The sequence below is a fragment of the Gracilinanus agilis genome, chromosome 3 (assembly GCF_016433145.1).
Source record: "Gracilinanus agilis isolate LMUSP501 chromosome 3, AgileGrace, whole genome shotgun sequence".
NCBI lineage: Eukaryota > Metazoa > Chordata > Mammalia > Didelphimorphia > Didelphidae > Gracilinanus > Gracilinanus agilis.
Genome location: NC_058132.1, coordinates 356,913,781 through 356,937,601, shown reverse-complemented (window position 1 = coordinate 356,937,601; position 23,821 = coordinate 356,913,781). Strand labels below are relative to the sequence as shown.

The following is a 23,821-nucleotide window of genomic DNA, read 5'->3' as shown; positions in this document are numbered from 1 at the left end:
CAGAAAATTTATGCATGAGTATGTTCATTAACCAGAGGTTCTCTTAAAATATTAACTGGGAAACAATTTCTGAAAACAATTAGGGGAGAAGGAAGAGATTATCCGTGCCTCAAATGAAAATCTTCCCTAAGGAGAAAAAAATGCAACAAAATATGATTTTTTTTAGAATGGAAGATAAAAGCTCCTTAAAATACCAAGCAAAGTAAGAGTATGAAGGATAAGAAACATCCCAACAGAATTCAGAACTTTCAAAAATCAATCTTTAAAAAATGTCCTTCCTCTGAAAAGTATTAAATTCTAATGAAAATCTAGGTGTCATAAAGTTAAAGAAACAAAATCTGCTACCAACATCACCTGCTTCTTAAAATTGGAAGTGGGGCCTATAGGTTAATTTATTTTCTTAAAGTTTCAAAGGTCTGAGGGCAGCTATGTGCCTCCAAAGATAGAGAGCTAGGCCTGGAGTTGAGAGGTCCAATATTCAGATCTGGCCTCAGACACTTTGTGACCCTGGGCAGGTCACTTTACCCCTTTTACTAAGCCTTACTGCTCTTCTGTCTTGGAATCAATACACAGTATTCTAAGATTCTAAGACAGAAGTTAATGGTTTTAGAAAAGGGAAGGGAGAGGAAAGGACTTGGCAAGCCCTCATATCAGGGAGTCTAATCTTCAAGAGCTAGGTGTCATAGTCCCTTAGCAGCAAAACCACTTCGATCTTAGGCAGAAGTAGTACATAATGAGTCTTTTAGTCTTTTGTCTTTTGAATTAGTAAAATTTTATGAATGAACCTTAGTGAAAACATTATCTGAGCACTTATGAAAAGTAAGGACTAACATTTTTTTTTTAAAAGAACAGTTCAGTTACTACTATGAATAACCAAGATTGATAACCTGGGCAAAGAAAATAGGCAACACTTGGAAAAAAATAACCTCAGAATTGACTAAAATTCAAAAACCTTTTTTGTAAAAAATAAAGTTGCTTGGAAAAGAAGCAGCCAAGAATCATTATTGTGAAAATATTTATATAGATTAGTCTCCTTATTTAACATACCTATGTGAATGGCCTATAATCTAGATGTAGCTCACAAACATCATGAATAAATAGGATCTGAGAACCATTCTTTCTCTCGACCTTTTGTAGGTTGTAGAAGGGCCTGTGTGAGTAAGGAAGAAATAAGCGAGGTCCCAGACTGCTGGGTCCTAAATGATAGCTGCCTCCCTCCCCCCAAATGAAGTATCAAGGCTAGAATTTTATCTTTCTGTGCCCTATTAAATATCTCTAGGTGAACAATGTTTAGGAAGTCATACCAAAAGCCTACTTTCTTTGAGGTAGACCGATAATTGCCTGCTTAATTCCTTCCTATCAAATACCAGTAAGCCCAGTTAAGTAAAGATCAGTAAGTCAAAAAAAATCACAAATAATGAATACTGAATAACTTATCTAAGTAAACAGAAATTATAATTATACAAATTAGAATATGCCAAGGGATACAGGAGTAAATTCTCTTGTTAGTAGCAAGATAAAATCTCACCTCAGGTGAGGAAAGGGAATGGTTTTACAAAGGGAAGTTCACTATCACATTTAGAATTGTAAGCCCAGGTAGTCAATGGACATGATGGGGCCAAGCTCTCCTACAGACTTGTACCTTTATGTTCCAGTCTGTCATTCAAAAGTTTCTCTTGCCTGCCTCCCTGGAACTTTTCTCTCCATTTATGTCTCTGAGGTCCCTGCAACAAACTTTTGCTCATCATTCTGTCAGCCAATCAGGAGTCATGTCTTCCACCATGTAAACTCTATGCAGTACAAGGCTTGTCTTCTACAAAACTTCCCTAGGCTTGGACGGATTCAGGGTTACATTATAGAATTATCAGTGTGCCTTTATAGGTGATAACGTTGCTTTATATCAGAGACTCAATGCATTACCATATTTGCAGGAAAATTATTTTTTCGTTTATCCTAAAGATGATAAGAGACTAGATTATCTGGGGGGTGGGGGAGAGTTTGGAAGAAACTATTAAGAATTTTTGAAGGGGGAAAAACCCTGTTAAATTGTGAATCCTAAAAACTTAATGTATTTTTAAAAGTTTCAATCCTAAACACTAGTACAAAAAGTACAAAATTAGAAGACTTCAATTTTTTTGATTCTCCAGAAACATTCTCATTTCCCTTTTTGCCCTTTATTCAAATCCATGGAAAAAAAGGTTTAGAAAATGAAACTTGAGAAATAAGCCAGACGTATAAGAGCAATATAGAGGATAGAGGAAAGAATCAGGACAAGAAAGATAAAATTGAGTGGAGCAAGGTAGAAGACTAAGAAACGCAATATCCTCCTTTAACCTGAAATAAGGTTATACAACCTCAATAAAGGAGTAGCTATTTCCTTCAAGGCCAATAATTCATACTTGGGCTTTCAATCTCATCTCCTGTCTCTTGCAATTTTCTTCTTCAGTCATTTCAACTCTATCATTCCACTGAAACTGCTCTCTCCAATGATTTGCCCAATCCAATGGCTATCCTTTTAATCTTCATACTCCTTGACCTCTGCAGCCTTTGACACTGGTGACCACTGTGTCCAGATTCTCCAGTTTATCTGATCCATCCTCAGTCTCCTTTGCTAGATCCTCATCTAGATCATACCCACTAACCTTAGCTGTCCTGCAGGATTCTGGCCCAGGCCACTTTCTTCTTTACTATTCTTAAGATATCATCAATTCCCATGGTTTTAATTACCATCCCTGTGCTGACAATTCTCAAACCTACCTATACTGTCCCATCTTGTCCACCAACCCCCAGGCTAGCCTAGCATCTCCAACTGACTTAGATATCTTAAGGTGGATACCACAAAACTGTGACTCAACATGTCTACCATGGAACTCATCTTTTCCTTCAAACCCTCCCTCCCACCAGCTCCTTAACTTCCTCATTACAGTAAAGGCTAATGCCATTTTCCTACTCCCTCAGGCTCACAACATAGGCATCCTCCTCGATTTCTCCCCCTCTCACACCTTCATATCTGGTCATCTGTCAAGGCCTGTTGATGTCACCTTTGCAACATCTCTCTTGCACTGGTGCAAGCCCTTATCACCTCATACCTGACTACTGGAATATCCTGTGGTGGGGACTGTCTGTCTCAAGGTCCTCTCCACTCCAATCCATCCTGCTTTCAGCTGCCAAAGTGACTGACTTAAGCACAAAACCAACCATTTTACCTTCCTACTTTATTTACTCCAGTGACTCCCTCCCATCTCCAGCACCAAATACAAAATCCTCTATTTGATAGTCTATTCAAAGGAATACCAATTCTTCCATCCTCTCCACCACCTTACTAGTCTTACGCCTTAACTCCCTGCCACATACTCCTTGATCCAAGGCACTGTTCTCCTTGGTGTTCCATGAAGAAGACACTTCTCTAGCTGCCCCCCATCACCAGAATGCTCCCCTTTCTCATCTCCTCCTCTCCTCTCCTCTTGCTCTCTTTCCCTTCTACCCACCCCATTGCCCCTTACTGACACCTTCAATTTTCCCAACTATCTAATCTCTTGAATGTGGCTGACAACCCGTTGCTGCTTCTACTTCCTTGGCCCATGCTAACCTTACTTCATGCTCTTCCATTCTATTCCAAGATTACCAACAACTTCTCAATTTATAACATGGCCCTTGAGCATTCTTCATCCTTCTTGACCATTCTGCAATGTTTGATTGTGTGGACCCCCTTTTCTTTCTTAATATTTCCTCTCTGACTTGTAATGGCACTGTTCCATCCTAGTTCTGTCAGTGTGACTGTTCTTTCTGAGATTTTTTCTTTGGCTGTAGAATCCTCTTATGTTCTATCCTCTACCAGTAGAGTACTTCTAAGGCCCTCTTAGATTCTCTTCTTTTCTCTCTTGTCAGAGTCTCCTCGGATCCCAAGAATTCCATTATCTCTGAGGAATACTCTCATCTCTATATCTAGTCCTAATCTTTCTAATCCTACATCACCAACTAATTACCCTTTAGATTTCTCCACTGAATGGAATGGCCTACCACATGTACCACCAACTCCCCCTCGGAGACACACAATTTTTTATCTCTTTTTTCCAACACTCCAAATCTTCCTAGCCTCTGAATTTCTGTCAAGGACACTAATCTAGTTATCCAAGTTCACTGCCAAGACATCCTCTTTGATACTCTTGGCTGATTTTGTAATATCTAGTCAGCTGGCAAGGCTTGTTGATGACACCTCTACATTATCTCTTATACTTACCCCTGCCTCTCTATAAAAACACTATTCTAATTGTGATCCTCATCACCTCTCACTTGGCATATTGTAATTGTTCTGCAAAACACGTTTTTTTTCTTTTAGATGTTCCAAATAACTTTTATGGAGGAAAATTCATCACCATAATTATTTGTGAATTCTAAATTGAAGGCCTTGACTTCATTGTTTGAGAAAGGCAGGCAAAGGATGCAGAGATGGTATTTTGAATGGAAATCAGGAAAATAAATGGATAAAATTGGTAATGTCTGTATTCCTAAAAAATCAAATTTGGGGTCTTTCAGGCTCATTTTTGAACACCATGCTTATTTCAAAAGTGGTTCCTGCATGTTGCAGGCACAAAAGTGTGCATTTGTTATTATTCTTCACCTCTTGCCTCAAAAATCCTAATCTGTGTTGCATTCCAGATGTTCCATTTAAGCAGACCTCTTCCATAGCTGTAGCTGGAGCAGTCATTGGAGCTGTCCTTGCTCTCTTTATCATTACTATCTTTGTGACTGTGCTGCTGACTCCTCGGAAAAAGAGACCATCATATCTTGACAAAGTGTAGGTATTTTTTTTTGCTTGTTTTTAAGTGTGAACAAGTCAGTATGCATTCAGAAATCTTTGTGTAATTTTTTCCCATAAGTATAATCCTTAAATATTTGAAGGTAGATAGCAAAATTAATTTATGTGTTTTGACAGATAAAGGCAAAATGAGAGGACATTTCAGATTAAACCTTAAAGAAAAAGAAAAGTTTCAAGAGGTCAGTTGGGATGAATGCAATGTATACATTTTTAATCTAAAGTAAAGAGTTTATTTATTTTCCTGTGGCCACAAAAGAAAACACCTCTGAGCTTTCTTTCTTCCCCCTCTCTCTTTTCCTTCCTCCCCTCCATACGTTTTACTAGATTTCTAAAAACAAATTAATGCTAATGTTTTCTGAGATGTATATGGCTTAAAGTCACAAATGTCTTCAGCCTCACTTTTGTGTAACAGTTCATGCAACCCACTGGGCATTATTGAAAATGTTTTTAATAGCATCTTTCTTCAAGAGAACTTATTTTTTTGTGTGACATGTGGCTAAATTATGGAGTAGACATCTTTCAAATTGAACAAAAAGCAATATAAATTGAGGCTCTGCTATAATTGGCTTTAACTGAATGATCAGGTTTTTTTTTTCCTTTTAAGTACAGAAATAAACCAAATATAATTCTATCTAGAGTGGCATGTTGGCAGAAATATGGAGTCGGATCTGTATCTTAGCTTTTACTACTTCTAGCTGTATGGCGTACAAGTCATTTAATGTTTACTGGCTCACATGTAAGTTAAGAGAGATTAGATAACCCTTAATGTCTTCCAGTCCTTAAATTGTATTCTTCTATTCTTCACCTGTCTCTAAAAGTGGGTATATGGGATGGAGGGGTAGTGTGGGAGGGAGAATGGAGGTGAAGAAGAGAAAAATTATCTATTAAAGGGACTATAAAAAGCCTCATTCCGGTGAGCCCCTTTTAAGACCAAGTCCTTAAGTTTTAGCAGCAAATAATGATTAGTCTTTAAATGCTTATCTTAATACAGTGGAACTTGACTAGAATATTTATATCTTCTGCATATGTTTTGGGGGGAACCTAATCTTCAGTTTTCCTTATACTAAGATAACTTTGGCATCTCAGTAAGATCTCACATGGAATCATAATTTCTTTGTGCAATTCTCTTCTATTCCTGTTATAAATGAGATTTTAGCATGATCCATTCTTTTTCATGCTTAGACAATTCAAAAGTTTAGTCTGTTCTCTTTCTAACCATCAGATGTTAAATATTTCTACAAATGTAAAACCGTCTCTAAATTTTTACATGTGACATTTGATAAATACTTCATGTTTATGTTTTGTTTAATGAAGTCCAACATAGTTACTACAATGTCCAATATTTTTAAGGAAGGTTTACATTTCATTTATTAATCATGGTATTTTTGATGGTCTTTAGACATTTTTCTTTTAGTTCATTTTGTGCTTAAAAATCAAATAAATTGATTCATTAATAAATTGATTCATTAAATAAATTCATTAATAAAGTGCTTGGTTATTAAGTAAACATTTATTTTCCTTAGACTATTAGTATTTTCCCTTTATCTTAGAAGAAGAAGTTTCTGTTTCTTATAAAAGATTTCCAGATGACTAGGACATTGAGAGTCTTGATAATTTGGATGACAAATCAAGATATTTTGAGTTTTCAGCACCTATAGAAAGCTTTAAAAAAAAAGTCAACATTAAATATTTTTTCTCATTTACCCATTTAATGAACCTGAAAAATGATTTTAATGATATTGCTTAAGGGAACATCTTGTATCAAACAATTATTTCATGTTATTAATTTAAAAATTGCAAGTATAGTTTTTGAAGAAATAAAACTACAAACTTTGGGATGTATGCATATTATGTTCTTGCACTTTAGAAATTAATAGCAGCATGTGGGCTGACTTGATTTTGTCTAAGTTCTAATTCACCATGTTTTCTCAGCTTTGAAGGGTAAATTAAAATGAATGCTGAATATTAAATATTTGAGACAATTTAAACAGTATCATGGAAATCATGTTTAGAATTATAGGGAGCCTTTCTCTCCCCTTCCCCCTACCTTTCTTTTGTTTTCATCAAATGTGGCAGTCATATTGTTTATTCTTTTTAATGCAGGATTGATCTTCCACCCACACATAAACCACCTCCTGTGTATGAAGAAAGATCCCTCCCTGTGCCTCAAAATGAAATCACACATCAGGTAGGTTAATGAGAACACTTAAAAATCACCTCAAATAGAGTGTAAAATACCCACCACCTTATATAAATGGTTTATTTCTTGAAGTTGAATAGTAGTTATATGGCATTTAAGTTACTTGTTCATTGCTCTGAAAACTAGGGTGATACAAGCCTCTATTTGTCTCTCTTCTTGATGATTAGTGGCATAAGCTTTTCTCTTAGAAGTTGGGGAAATTTTTTTTTGAGATGCTTAGAAATAAAATTTTCATTAAACTACATATGGTTCTTGATTTATGGAACATTAATATGTGGTAAGTTTGCCTATTGGAGTCTAAATCTAAGTATTACTTCCTTGGCAAATGAAAAATATGTTCTCTATTTCTTAATAAATAGATTATTCAGAATAAAAATAATTTTACTGAACCCTGTATTATTTTCATGAGTTACTTTTGGAAATTTTGGAGCAGTTATGCTGTTAACCTTTAGGAATTTCTCCTGCCATTTCACTTTGGATATGGCAGTTGCTTTACTAGAAATTAAATTTGCCTAGGGTGTTTAGGGGTGGGGGCATCAGGGCAGAAGGAGAAGATCCCAATGACAATGTAAAGGGAGGAATGATTTCGCTTGCATATTTAGAAGTGCTGAGGCATCTAGATTCAAATATGGCTTCAGATGCTCTGGGTAAGTTGCTTAACCCCTTTGCCTAGCCCTTGCCCTTTGGTCCTTGAGTCATCATTAGGTTTAACATTACAATAAGAGAGAGAATGAGAAATACTTACTGCTCCCCATTTCCTATGGACTATTTCTTTCACTGTTAGTTTTCAAAGCCTGAGACCCTCTGATAAGTTCCAATATACCACCTCAAAAAGTAGTTTTTAGAAGATAACCTGATTTTTAAATGGACACCTATCTCTTTCTCTTTCCTACAAGGAGACCTATTCTTTTTACTTTCTCTGAGGGAAGAAATAAATAAACAGATATAGATAAAGCTAATAATTTGCTAGAGATAGAGCTAATGGGGAAGGGAGATAGAAAAATGTATCTCTCCCAAAATTAATCCAGTAATTGAATGGAGGACTTTTTAGTGGTAGCAACAAACTTGACATGAAGTTGAGGAGCCTAACAATAAAAGAAGTCAGAGTATCATGTGGTTAATTAGGAAATTAGGAGAGTTTGGAGCTGAAAATTTTAGGAAGAGATAAGGAAATGGAATAGCTAGGAAAGAAGTATTCAAGATATGGCATAAACAAAAGTACATATATAAGGAATAATTCCTTTAAGTGGTACAATGGGAGAGGGGCACCACCTAGAAAAATTGCAAAAAGGTATTAGGAAAGGAGTCCAGAGATACTGGATACTGGCTCTGCAGCTAATTAGCCATTTGACCTTAGTCAGATTGTGCCACCTTTCTGATATTGTTTACTCCCCTGTGAGATGAAAGGGCCCGAGCTCCTTTCTAGCTTTAAAACACTGTGATTTTATGAACTACTGTACGAGTGTGAAGGTAGTGGCTTTAACCTCTCTGGGAGTGGATGAACTAGAATTGTGGAGGAATTGATTCTCAAACCTGTAAACATATTCTTGAATCTAAATTAGCAATCAACTTGTAAGATAAGGTATTATGATTCGCATATTACAATCTATTCATAGAATAATTATATGGTTATTTGTATTTTAAATTAGTGTTGTGGTATCAGAATGCAAAATACATTGTAACTGCCTTTAATCTCCCTTGTTTCTGAGAGATCCATAAGAGTGTATAATTAACACCTGGTTACCTTATTGCAGCAGTCCTTATACATCCCTGACAGCAAACCTATGACACGCATGTCGGCACTGACATACGTAGCCATTTTCGATGATAGAGGGCCACATACAGAGAAGTATGTTATTTAAACTAAATATCGTGAAATTATGTTTTGTTTTGTTTTGTTTTCCGAAGGGACAAACCACCTGAGTTATGCTCGGTTTTTTGGCGCATTTTGACACACCAAGCTCAAAAGGTTGCCCATCACTGTTATACATACACCCTGTGCTCTTTTTATGTGTTATGATAGCCTTTTCAGTTCCTATCAAAAATGGTCAGAAGGGTGCTTATTCTCCTGGTGAAGAAAGGATACATTTACACAATGTAACTGAAATGCAGTGATTCTCACTCCTGGTACTTGTTTTGATTTGTTTGTAAACCCTCACCTTCCCTCTTAGAATCAATATTTGTTATAAGGCAGAAGAGTGATAAGGGCTAGGCAATGGGGGTCAAGTGATTTGTTCAGAGACACACAGCTACGAGGTGTCTGAGGCCACATTTGAACCCAGGACCTCCCATCTCTGGGCCTGCCTCTCTATCTACTGAGCCACCTAGTTGCTTCACAGTCATGGTACTTGTTCTCAGAGCCAGGCACAGGGACCAGATCAGGACCGGGGACACAGTCCGAGACCACATCAAATACTAAAGACATCTCTCTCAGAAAATCATCTTTGTCCAAGTCTCAGCTCCTGTCATTTCCGTGAAAGAGGTGACACCCACTTGTTTGTCCACTAATGATTTTCCTGGGGAAAATAGCACCAGAATTAAGTTTTCCTATCTGCGCTAAATTACTCCTTTTAGCAAGTGCTAAGTCTCCCAGTGCTGGGAGACTTTTCCTTCTCATTACTAGTGTCTCAGAGCCCTGGGTGCCTTCACCAGTCAGGTGTCTTCCGTTGGTTGGTATTCTGTAAAAGAAATTATTCTCAGTGAGTGTCATTACTATCTAGATGTGAAACTACTTATATGTCATATCCTGTGAATGGGTTGCCTCAAGGCAAAACATGTTAGGAAATACCAATTCTACTAGTTTTGAGATGAAGTATTCTAACATTAATAGGGATAGTTATGTCTAAGATGTTCAAATACACCTGTCTCACGATATGGAGATAATGCTTTGATCATTGCAGATGGGTAATTTCATCCATGTGAGTGAGTACACCCTCCGTACTTACATGCATCCTCTATTTTGGTAGAGATTTTTATAATCTTGATCTCAGCCTGTTCTCTATTTTTAGCTAAGCTATACCTGTGCTCTTTGCATATTTGAAAGATCTCTTTTGGGTTAGATCGAGGTAGATTATTTTATCCTCACGATCACACAACTCTTCAGTGGAACCATAATCCCATTTGTGTATCTATTTTCCTTCACTCCTATAGATCACAACCCATCCTTTCCATTCTAATTCTGTAGTGTTCTTTGATGTGGAGAATGAGATACCCCCACCATCATAGATGATGTCTTCTGAAACCAGAAGATAATGGTGTTTAAGAGAAGGAAGATGTGAAGAGAGCCATTTGAGATTATCAGAAGTATTGTATAGTTTTCCAGATGAGGTCCAGCTTGGTCTCCTAGTAATTCTTTGGTCTAGTTCATTGTGATTGTGTATGTATATATGTGTGTGCATAGGGAATTTATGCATAAATTTATTCCATATATATGTGAGTATACATATATGTGCTATCCATGATACATGTAAACTTATGCACACATTGTCTCTCTCTATATAGATATAGACATATAGATATCTTAAAGGAGGCTGTGTGATATTCCAGGGCTGATAAACATGCTGTCTTCCACAAACAAGAGAACCTGCCCATCTCTAAGGAATTTCTCTTTACTTCAGCTCTACATTATATATATATAATATACACACATATAGATAGGTATAAATATACACATATGTACGTATAGATATGTATGTGCTTAGTGGACATATATATGAATATATGACCATGTGTGTACCCATTACTGATGTGAGTCACCAGTAATCTGAATCAACTGCTTTTATACAGCAGTACTATAAAATACATTCAGTTATGAGAGTAAATATTTATATTTATATTATTTATTTTTATTATTGATATAAATATATTTATATTACATATTTATATTAAAATGAACAAAGAATGAAAAGAAATAGAAAAAACTGATAGCATGAAGTTGAAATAACTCAGCCTTGACCCATTCAATCAAGGCATTAATTTGGACAAGATGTAATAGTAATAGATGGAAGAAAGGACATCGGTATTGACTATAACAGATTCATGTAGAAGTTGAGGTATATATATAAATCAGTTACCATAACAAGGAGACCAAAAGAGTCAAAGCAAATACTTGTCTTTGTAAAGGAGAAAGAGACAAAGGCAGCGCTAGTTTAGATTATAAATTGACTGTAAAATCTTATGGAGAAGAATGATGAGAGTTTGTAATCATTATCTCATAAAACAGAAGCAATGGAAAATAAAAATAGTTTAATGAAAACCTGATAGTTGGCCCTACTCTGCAGAGTTATTCCTAGGATATTCAAGGATGAAAATCTAAATAGAACAATAAACAAAAGAAAAATGGAAAAGATTTGACTCAATTTTTATGACTTTCTACCATCAAGGACAGTAGAGCCACCACTCTTGGACACTAAATTGCAAATCCAAATGGGCTTTTTGGAATGGCATAAAATTGAAGAAAAGCAGCTGAAGTAGGCCAAATAGCCAAAGAAGAGATTAATGTGGTGAGGATTTTAAGGGGTTGATATATATGGTCTATGAAGGAAGGAAAGATGCCAAAGTTGAATGTATGTGGACAGGGTACAGAAAATAAAACTTGGGTCTAAATTACAGTAGAGTCTCCTTCTCAGTAGTTTAGAGCCTCCTTCTCAGTGATTTTATTTTCTACCCTTTCAGTTATCTGTGGTCTTCCCTGAAGTTCTGTAGGGCTGCCCTGCAAAGTGCCAGAAGTCTACTCTCAGAGCACCAAAAATCTCCATTAAAAGACTCTTCTTCTACTTCCACTTTCACTTAAAAAAATTTTTTTTTTCCTTGTGGGAGAATGGGAGGCCACTGAGCTCTGAGCTGAGGGGCAGGAACAGAGGGAAAAAGCACGATATATATGGGGGTCAGCAGGAATTCATGTACATCCATGGTTTCAACCATCTGTGAATATGGGGCCCTGTTGTTCTATCAAAATAAAGCATGGAAGTGGGGGGGAGGAATGGGTAACTCAGTGAATTGAGAGCCAGTCCTAGAAATGAGAGGTCCTGGACTCAGACACTTCTTACCTGTGTGACCTTGGGCAAGTCACTTAACCCCCATTGCCTGGTCTTTATAGTTCTAATGCTTTGGTACCAATACACAGTATTAATTCTAAGATGGAAGGTAAGGGTTTTTTAAAAAAATAAGACAACCAGGGAGTGTTTAATAATCACAGATACATACCTATTTTCTAATCCATATCAACTTTTCATAATTTTGTCAAAGGCATTTTTCATTAATGTTGTGAAAGAGAATTTAAACTCTGTCTATTTTAAGTTAATCAATCGAGAACCTGGAGTGCCCGGAGTTTCACACTTTGTCATTAACACTTGGTTAATAAGAACCTTTTACTAGAAAAGGAAGTCCATACCCTAAAAGATCACAAGCACTTTGTGCCACCCCCCTACCCCCACCCTACAACACACACACAGTGCTAGGCAATTTGGGAGACTGTGATTGATTCCTGAGATGCGATGAGGAGAGCTAATGGGTGGAGAAAACTGTGTATAAATGGGAGCCTCTGGGACCCTGAGGGTTCATTTGCTGTCTTTTGCCTCATGGGCATGAGCTCTGGTGAGATTCTTTGTGGTCATTTGACTCCTCCTAAGCTCAGCGCCTTTTGAAGCTTTGGATCTCAGCTTCCTGATTTGGACTTTGGATTCTGGTGAAGATTCTGCTTTCTGCATTGGACACTTGGGCTGAAGAGGGGCTTACTCACTCAGGTGAGACTCTTGCCTCCTTGGCCTGAGAGGCTGCCCTTTGTGACTCAGCCTTTTTGACGTCCGTCTTTGGAGACACTCTGTGGCTGGTGAGATTCACATAAGGGTTCACATTCACCTTCTGGAGGCACTCAGACCTGGATTTATGGTATTTTTAGCTAGGCACTATTTTCTACCTCCTTCTTACATTTCCTTCACTATCACTATTTTGCTGAATAAAGCTACTAAAGCTACTAACAGTCTCATGACTTAATATTTAATTTTTATAAATGGCAACCACAACTTTTAAAAATTCTTATCTTTGTCAAACCCATTTTAATTATTACAATGTGTTAGTATAGGTAGACTTTTGTAAACATAATAGTGGACCAATTTTTTGCCATCACCTAAATGACAGAGAAGTGTAGAGAATACAACTTCTCCCTTTACTTATTTGTTGATGATTAAAGATGAAATTAATGTATTAGAGCAGAATACCATGAAAAATGCCATGAAAAATGTAACAGGGTGATGATCCTTTGATGGTAGAGATTAAGTAAGAGAGAGACATGCTTTATCAAATGTGTTTGCCACTGTGATGCAGGATATTGGGTACAGAACTCAGGAGAGATTCCTTATAGATGGGTAGGTTCTCTTGTTTGTAGAAGATAGCATACTGTATCAAGCCTTAGGATATCACAGAGCCTCCTTTGAGATATTCATATATACACATATATAAACACTTAAGAATTTGGATTAACTTTCCATGCTGAAAAAAGTAAAACAAATAAAGGATGTTCATTTGTCAAATTTATCCTACAGTATAATGAATAATCAGTAGGGCTTGTCCATCAATATACAAGTATGAAATAAATTTCAATAAAAACAAACCTTAAGCAAGCCTGGAATTAAATGAGGAGGAAAAGGCATAGAGTAGATTAGAATAACTTCAAGAAATTGCAAAGCATTTCTCCCAGAAATATTGACCTATCCTTGGGGGTATTGTTATTGGCTGCAAAAGTCTCTTGAACTATTAAAAAAGAATATTGCAGGTGTGAAGCTATGGCAGGTGTGAGCAGGCTGCCACTTAATGAACTTCAAAGAAGTGGAATAATGTCATCAAGCAAAATTAGGAAGAAAAAATGATGAATTATGCACATGAGAACAAGGCATAACCGATAGACAGCCTAAATGTCATAATTCATGACATCAAGAAAAGGTGAGGAAGGCACAAATATTCTGCATGATGCCCTTCAAGAAGGTATACATATTAGGGAGATCCTTCATGATAAACTTAGGAGAATACTTGGAAATAATTGCACCAGATGGACAGACTCAGATGGATTATTACCTGATCATTTTTCTCACAGAAAATATTTAAATTATTAAGTTAATAGATCAGTTTTCATGTGAGCATTCACACACAATACAGATAGACTTTTTTGTGGATAGAGAACCAGTTTTAGCATCAAGAAAACTTGGATTCCAATTCTGCTTCAGATGCACAACCAGGCTAAGTGACTGAGCAAATAAGTTAATGTCTCAGTATCCTTGGGGCAGCTGGCTAAAACAATGTTACAGGCATGTTGTCTTTCTGTAGGAGTGGTGGAAATTTCTGCTCTGGGAATTCCTTATTCTGATGCAATCAGACTGGACCAAAATTTATTGTGTACAGTCATATCACTATCTTGTTAGAATGAATATCAAAAAGTAATACAAAGTTAGAAGAAACTTAGAAGGTAATAGTGCACAATTTTTAAGACATAGTAATATGATCTATTTAAATTAGCTACTGTGCTGTGATATAATGCAGCATGGATAAGAACCAACACTAATACAGGCTATCACCTTAAGGAGAACGAAAGAGCCTAAAAACTTTCTTGGCCAATCCACGTTTGATCTTTTTTGCTAAATAAAAGGAGACGAAAGCTAAAATTAATACTAATCAAAAAAATCATAAGGACCTTTAAAACTGTCTTTTCAATCACCAAGCATATATTAAACATCTTCTGTGTGCCTGGCAATAGTTAAATATTGTAGAAGAAGGGAAAAAAAAACATAAGTGGATTAGTTCTAAACCTCTAGAAACTTACATTCTTAACAAATGGTCATTCAGCCTTTAAAGATAGTCGATACCACTAATTGTTAGGAAGTTTTTTTTTTTATATCAAACCTAATTTTATCTCCTTTTTTCCCTCGAAAGCCTTACCTTCTGCTCTAGAATCGATACAAATATTAGTTCCAAGAAAGAAGAGTGGTAAGGGCTGAGCAATTGCAGTGTTAAGTGATTTGTCCAGGTCACAGAGTTAGGAAATGTCTGAGATTACATTTGAATTCAGATCCTTCCAACACTGAGCCTGGCACTCTATCCTATCCACCGAGCCATCTGGCTACCCCTAATTTGTCTCTTTTCAACTTCTACCCATTGATCCTGATTTTGCCTGGTGGGGGCTAATCAGAACAAACCCTCTTTCACTAGACTGTTCTTCAAATAGGTCGAGAGTTCTTATCCTTTTTTGAATCATGAATCTCTTTGGTAGTCACTAATGAAGGCTAGAATCATACTTTAATTACATAAAATAAGGTAAATAAATGTAATTAATCATGTTGAATAATCATTTTCAAATTGGTAGGTTTGCTTACTCCAGCTTAAGAACCCCAAAACTAGCTGAAGACATCTCTGATGTTTACCAATGTAAACAACCCTTGTTTCTTCAGTTGGTTCTCATATAGCATAATCTTAGGACTTAAATACCATTTTCCTTTATCTTTGTTTTGGCACACTCCAGGTTTTTTGTGTTCTTCAAATGTGATACCCAGAACTGAACACAAGTTTCCTGATCTGGGAATGCTGGAACAGGATTATTACTACTAATATACTAATACTATATGCTATTATATATAAAATACTAATAAACTAATAAAAACTACAGCTTTACATCATTTAATCTCAACTGGATGATCACAAGGCAATCCTTGTTCTTATCATTTTCCTACCCATGATAATGGCCATTCCAAACATTTTTATCCTTCTTCAGACCTCATAAACACCTTTCCCTTATCCTCTCAGCTAAGGATTTTGTTTTGTAGATTACTGAAAAAGTGAGTTCTTTTGCAGAAACCTTCCTCTTTTCCTCATCTGACATTAACTTAGATATCTTCTCTGACTATTGCCTCTTTCACTTTTCTCTCTTTGAAGATGTGGCTCTCCTTTCCAAAGCATGAACTTCTACATGCGTCCCTACTTCTCTGGCCAATTAGATAGACCCTCCATTATCCCTATTTTAATCTCTTTCTATTTACTGTTTTTTCCCCTGTTGCCTTCAAACATGCCTATGTCTCTCCCATATTAAAAACAAAAACAAAACTCATTCTACAGTCTCTTCTGTCATCCCATATCTTCCTCTTCTTCTCATCTAAGCTAACACTAGCACTTGTTTCCTTTACTTTCTCTCCTTTCACTTGATGCTAAACCTTCTGCAGTATGGTTTCTGACAAACCTTATTCAACTGAAATTGGACACCAAAGTTGCCATTTTAGTGATCACTTAATTGCTTGCCAAATGTAGTGTTTTGACATTACAATCTTTGGTACTGTCAATCACCTCCTAAATAATTTTTCCTCTCTTAAGTTATTAGGAAACAACTTTCTCCTGATCCTTTTCCCTACCTGCCTGACCACCCCTTCTCATTTTTAAACTGTAGGTGTCCCCCACCATGGATTTTTTCTGAGCTCTTTGTTTCTCTTGGTGATCTTATCAGCCCTCGTGGGAAAATTTTTTATAGCTGTTTGGTGTTAAATTTCACTCCATTACATTTGGCCCAGGATTCAAGTCTGTCAAGATTTTTTTAAATCCTTAACTGTCACCTAATGTGTGGCATTGCCTAGTGCCATCTTCAGGTTTGATAATGTGTCTTCTAGACTTTTAACCAAGTCATTGATAAAAATGTGAAATAGCATAGGGCTTGGCAGCAGCTCGGGAATATAAACTTGCCTACAAATTTTTAGAGGACAATAATGAAGTTTACAAGCATTATCATCTCATAAAATATAAAAAACAATAGAGGAAGAAAACGTGTTTACAGAAAGATTGGCCGGAAGCTTAACTAAGGCATATCATCCAAAGAATATTTCACAACAAACTAAAAATGGAAAGGATCTATAAAAATTTCTACCAACTAGAACTACCAAATTGGGATTCTAACATCACAATCTTATAAATTGTTATAAAAGCATGAATAAAATCTTGTACTTGGCAACCAAACACAATACTCATTCCTGCCTCATAAGACTTAACACAGTTTGTTGTTTTTGCTTGGCATGTCCCCTCTCCATTTAGCCACCTGCTCCCCATCCTGTAAGGCCCATGTGTTCTGCCTCTTTTATAAAAGATTTTCTTTTGACAAAAAGACAAAGTAATAACACTGATTTCCTTGTTTGACTAATGGAATTCCTCATTACTTCATAGCAAAGTTTTATAAGGTCTTATTCAATTGCTTCATGTATTTTTTTCTCATCTTGATTTCTGATCTTATTGTTGGCAAAAAAAAACAACAACAAAAAAAAAACATTTCTTTTACAGGGTTTTTATCAGGTTCTTGCACATATTGAGACCATAATAACTTACTTTTTATGTTAACTGCAAATAACCTGTAAGTAGTGTTTCAAAGAATTTTATAACAAATCAGCAAATTTGTATTTTAAAAATGATTTTTAAGTTTTAAAACTGTTAAGAACTTATTAAAGGGGGGCAGCTGGGTGGCTCAGTGGATTGAGAGTCAGGCCTAGAGATGGGAGGTCTTAGGTTCAAATCTGGCCTCAGACACTTCCCAGCTGTGTGACCCTGGGCGAGTCACTTGACCCTCATTGCCTAGCCCTTACCACTTTCCTGCCTTGGAGCCAATGCACAGTATTGACTCCAAGATGGAAAGTAAGGGTTTAAAGAAAAAAGGAACTTATTAAAAGATTCTCAAACATATCTCATAGTATAAATTGCATCAAGTACATTGATGAATCGGTATTATATGTCAATAAGTACTTGGCAATTGATTTTTATTCCTTTTGTATAATTTATGCCCACCTTCAGGCTTACCTTTACTATAAAAATTGGATGATCTTTGGACAAATCAATAATTATATATCAGATAATTGTCTACAGAGAAGAAGTCTTGTGACTATAGTGTGTGCAAACTGATATATAGACCAGCCCCTAACACAGATTTCTGTATACCTTTGCACTTCACATTAAAAATTTTGTTTGGCCTTTTTTTTAAACTCTCGCCTTCTGTCTTAGAGTCAATACTGTGTATTGGTTCTAAGGCAGAAGAATGGAGCTAGGCAATGGGGATTAAGTGACTTGATCAGGTTCACACAACTAGGATATTTCTGAGGCCAGATTTGAACTGAGGACGCCCTTGTCTCTGGGCCTGGCTCTCTATCTCCCGTTTAGAAATTTAATAGACATTGTGAACTCTTCCATCCAGTGTATATCTGCCTTTAGATATGGCACCATCTTCTTTCTTTCTCTCTTTCTTTTAAACCCTTACCTTTTGCCTCAGAATCAATGCTATGTATTGGCTCCAAGGCAGAAGAGTGGTAAGGGTGGGCAATGGGGGTCAAGTGACTTGCCCAGGGTCACACAGCTGGGAAGTGTCTGAGGCCAGATTTGAACCTAGGACCTCCCGTCTCTAGGCCTGGCTCTCAATCCACTGAGCTACCCAGCTGTTGTCCCCCCACCTACCCCTGCCATCTTCTTTCTCTAAAGAGTTTAAACTTGCCCTCAGTGTTGATAGTGGCTCTGAAATGTACAAAGCTGCATTTGCAAGAGACACATCAGAAGGTGACAGTAGGGATGGACCAGAAAGGCAAATTTGTGGGGAATGAGACCCCGAGCCAGAGAAGTATTCTGAACCCAAAACACCCAACTGAATGTAACATTGTCACCCCGTGGGACAACATGACACCATATTCTCTACGGTGAGCTGCTGAAGAATACCCCGTGCTGCTCACAGAACCCCGGAGGCAACAGAGAAAAAGTGTCTGAGATTTTGTCTGAAACCTTCCACACTGTAGCCACGTACATTGCCATCCGGGCTGAGGGGACAGAGTGCTGTGCCCACGCAGGAGGGATACCCCCCTCCTCAGGCCAGTCTCCACCCCGATGGGGCTGACAGACCCTCCATTCTAATTCACGAAGTTCCTGCCTCTTAGAGGCTCTAGCTTCAGAACCACAGCAGAGAAGGACATTGTGCATGGCATCACGAAGTGGTGTTAGCTTGTCCTAGACCCGAGCACGAAACGGCCAGGGCTGGATCTAGTTCTCCTCCAACCCGATGTCTTACTTGTGGAATCTACGAAACTACCTTCAACTCGGTCCTGAAATGGGATGTTGACCTCCAAAAGGATCTGTGTACCAATTACATATTGTCTGGGGATATCATCATGGATGCAAGCGTTGCTAGCAGGATGCAAATAGAGATTAGTCTTAGCCCGCAGCACAGTGAAAATCAAGATCATCTCCCCACCTGAGTACATGCCACACATCCCTCCAGAAAGATACAGTGCCATAATTTTATTCATTTATTTTTTGGTGCTTGACTCTGGATTTAAAAACTGGAACTGTCAGTGGTGAAGGTGACAAACAGTTTAAGAATGCTGGAGATAAACATCCCCAAATTTCTAGGATTTCTAGTTTTTAGGACTCTGTACTTTTTTTTTTTTTAGTAGTCATGTACATGCCTCAATGAAATAATTCCCTACACAAAAAAACTACTTAACAGAAATGAAGCTAACGGAGGGAGAAATGAGGAGGCATTGCTTACATGCAAATCATGCAATCCTTAACAAAAGAACAAAAAATACTTTTTTGTGTCTTCTGCCTTAATACTTGTTCCTTTAAAAAAAATTATTAGTGCCGTGGTGACCCCCTCCTTTCCCTTCCTGCTACTCCCAACATAATTGTGAGTGAAGAACTTTTTTACCGTCTCCCTAAAAGTTCCATGAGATTGGTGCCAGTCCTTGAGGGAGAAGAAGAGCTTTAACTGTACACTGACTTAAGACAGTTCAAATAAAAGTGTATGTATATAAACAAATAAATATTCTAAATTAAAGTGATGCACACTGATAAAAAGGAATAAGAATGCTATGATCATTCTGCTATCTGAATTTGCAGTTTTGTTTTAAATTTGATTTCTCTTGGTAACTTTTATTTTTCATCACTTTTTCTGAGTGTATATTTACAAATATATATCCCTCCACACTATCCACTCGGAAGGTATCTAGTATAACAAAAGATCAAAAAAGGAAAAAAAGTTTAAAAAGAGCAGTTCAGAAAAGCCAAAATGTGTAATCATTGCATCTGATCTTATATACAATATTACACGCTCATATTTCCTTCCTCTGCAAAGAAACAAACGATGGTAGAATTTTTTCAGATCTTTTTTGACAACACATAAGACAATTTTTTTGCATAATGTAAGTTGTATAAATAAATATCTGGTACTTTGGTCTGAAAATCTCAGTGTTTTCTGTTTTTGTTAGGCATAGTTTTGAAATTGATCCTTAACTTTACTTTGTGTCAGTAGTTTTGTCACATATGGGAAATAGGTTCAAATGGTAACCATTCTATCCTGGTATTTGGGTGCGTAATAAGCTCATGTTAGTAAGTTCAATTTCATTTTTACAAAAGGATTCTATATAAATTCCTATCAAACCTGTAAAAATAGAAATGTACTGGTCATACCTCCTGAGCACATCTGAATTGTTGAACCTTAAAACTCAATTTCTATTTTTCTTCCTTTTTAACTATATCCTAACTAATGGCAACCTTTGGGAAAAAAGTGTTTTGGAAAAGTTTAACTTCGTGGTATCATTTGTTTCATACATTACTGCCTCTTAAAATGAGTTTTTCCCCTCCCTAGAACTCCTAAAACAAAAAAAAATGCATGCACTTAAAATATTTTTGACATGAGTAACCTTATGTTTTGTATTTAATACTGATATTACGCAACATCTCTTAGGAATATCATTTACCCTCTCATTAAATTACATTATGGATGAATGAACATTGCAATTTCATAGTTATGCCTGTCAGTAAGGAATAAGTATTATCAATAAATCATTTTCACTTTGCTTTCCTGATCAGGGGCTGTTAGCAAAAATCCTTCAGGTTTCAAAACTTAAAATGTTGTGTTGACTTGGATGATTTCATTGTGGTAAAGAAAGCTTTGCTCTAAACTTTTCATTCAATGACTAACAAAACTTTCTTTAGTGTTAACACTGAATCAGTTGGGAGAAATAAGACATTCGGCGTTTGAAAAATACTTTTGTCTTTATTTTTTTCTTGTTTGAAGTTTTTTGGGTGGAATTAGTGTTCAGTCTGTGTTTGGTATTTATCTTCCATTATTATTTCTGATTGCCATGTATTAAAATCTACTAAGTAGTATCCTACATATCCATATCCTGTATATCCTATTTGAAAAGTAAAATGTGTTATGTCAGATGATAAATTATTTGTCATGGATTAGTCACTGAACTTTGGGAAATTAGAATTTAATCTCTATAGATGGAGATGATAAAAACAACTTATGGTGTCTAATTGATTGTCAAATATTTAGTTCCTTTGTTGAGTTTTTAAGACAAATGAAACTCTTAATCCCACTGATTTGGGTCATTGGAATTTTTCTATATTTTGCCAGAAATCATATTGTTGAGTTTTCAATCATTAACTCTGTCTACTTTGTGCTGTTACAGGTATACATTTCTTAAATTAATGTAATATAATGAAAGTTCTTATTTTGAACTGGTTTACATAGCAGTTTTGTCTGAATATTAACCACTTACATTAATGTCATGGCCATAGATAGCTAGAGATGTGACCTAGTAGTTAGGTAAAGGTTCAAATCTAGCCTCAGATACTTTCTAACTGTGTGACTCTGGGCAAATTACTTAACCCACATTTCCCAGCTAGCCCTTACAGCTCTTCTGCCTTGGAATCAATTCATAGTATTGATTCTAAGATGAATGGTTGGGTGGGGAAGAGACAGAGAGGGAGAAAGAGGAGAGAGAGTGAAGGAAAGAAGGGAAGGAAGGAAGAAAACAGGGAAGGAAGGTAGGAAGGAAGGAAAGTAGGAAGGAAGGTAGGTATTCTTATGGGGAAAAACAGGGGAGATAACTTAAATGTTATATGTGGATTCAGAAGAGTGAGTAGGAGACAAGAATGGACAATAGGTTGGGACTTAACAAGTTAGGGAAACTGGGTTTAACTGTTAGGGGAAATGACTGTTGACAGAAGTGACAGGGGAGGAAGGAAGAAAAGGAAGGAAGGAAAAGAAGGAAGGAAGAAGAAAGGAAGAAAGGAAGACCTTTGCCTCATCCTTTTTGTGGCTCTAGGCCAGTCACTTTCTCAGTGCCCTAGGTAATTCTCTTAAGTCAATAGAACAGTTGTTGATCTGTGTTGGTAGAAGGAATTTACTCATGTGTCTATGAAATCTGAAGTCCTGCCCAAAAGATGGTCTGATATGATACATGTATAGACTAGAAGAGATTAGTTTTCATGATCATTTGTTTTCCAGTTTAATAGCCTTAAGATGTAAGTTAGTGTTATAATTTCTCCCTAATAAATGGAGAAATCATTTATTTTATTTTTTTATTTTATATTTTTCTATATTCTGTGTTCTACATATAGAACATAGAATATAAAATCTCTATATATATAGAATAATATATTTTATGTTATTAAGTTCAGCACTTCAACGTAGGATTTCATCCTCATATTGAATTTACTCTTTAACTGAGTAGATGATCTTCCAGAGTTTCTGTAGCCCAAAATTTCAGTTCTTTGCTGTCAGCCTGACAGTGATCCTCTCCCAACTTAGGCTGTCTCCCTGGGGCTTTACTTTTAAAGCCTTTCCACCTTGAGAGGACCTTCTAGAGTTTCCCTTCTAGTTGCATAGCCTTTAAGGACCCAGAGTCACCTCAGTGCTATGTTGCAACATCACAGTACTATTTTAATTGACAAAACATATGTTAAATTCTGACTGTGTGCCAGAAGATGCAATGCTTAGTATTGTCAATATAGATAGAAGCATGCAAGATGATCACTGCCTTAAAGGAGCTTACATTCTAATAGAAGAAAAAACCAAAAATGGCAAAAGTGAGTGAGTCCTACCAGGGGCATGTTGTAGAGGTGGCTGGAAATGTCATGGAGGACTACTTCTGGGAGATAGAAGGAGGAAGCTCACCTGTGAGGGCCTGGCATCCCAGGAGGGAGAACTCAACATTCCATTGGTGGGAGGGAGATGCGAATGATGGCTCAAATTGGCAATGGTGGCATAGAGATGGGCAGAAAGTGGTGTGGAGACGTGGTTCTTAGTGATAGGAGATTGAACTCAAAGTCCCTGGCTGCTTCTCCGCCTTTGCGCCTCCTTCCCTCCACATGAGTCTACAGCTAGTAGCCAGAGATCCTGAGAGTTGAGTTTAGAAAGATTACCTATCACACTTAGGTGGAGGGTTATAACCCAAGCAGTATCATAATGTTTATTTGAACAAATATCTTGTATTGTTTTCTTAGACTTTTAAAATTTTTTAATTCAACTTCCAGTCTAAAATAACAAAATGATTTTTTTGTTGTTTGTTAGTGATTTGTTTAAAATAGTTGCACCATGTTCCAAGGTTTTTCAGGGAAGAAAAATGCTTTCATAAGATGGTAACCTTAGAGCTTGAAGAGTTAGATGTCAATAATCCAATTTGATCTATGACTTGGTATGCAAGGGCCTTCCTCCTATAAGGAGCTTATGTTGTGGACTCAGGTGGAGGCTGGATTTATCCTAGAAGTGGTTTGACTCCAAAAAGTGCCTCTTTTCTTTTTCTCTCTGGCTTGTGTGCCCCTACCCCAGAGTAGAGATCTAGGGAAAAATCTGTAAAACAAAGCTTGGTATTGGTCATGTCTGTTGCCTCTCTAAAAATGGATCAGTTATGACACCTTTCTATAAAACACAACTCCTAACTGTATATTAACAAATAACCTAAATGATAAAACAATCTATTATTAGGATTATTTTCTCCCTGAAAGATTTCCTGGAG

General features: G+C 36.7%; 1 protein-coding gene across 1 annotated transcript in view; it reads left to right on the top strand.

Annotated features, from left to right (window-relative positions):
- NECTIN3 (nectin cell adhesion molecule 3) overlaps nucleotides 1-23,821 on the top strand; it is a 159,137-nt gene that overhangs the window by 33,173 nt on the left and 102,143 nt on the right. The window contains exons 6-7 of the mRNA XM_044669188.1: nucleotides 4,660-4,798; nucleotides 6,923-7,007. Of these exons, the coding sequence (XP_044525123.1) occupies nucleotides 4,660-4,798; nucleotides 6,923-7,007 (224 nt within the window). The remainder of the gene's footprint in view (nucleotides 1-4,659; nucleotides 4,799-6,922; nucleotides 7,008-23,821) is intronic.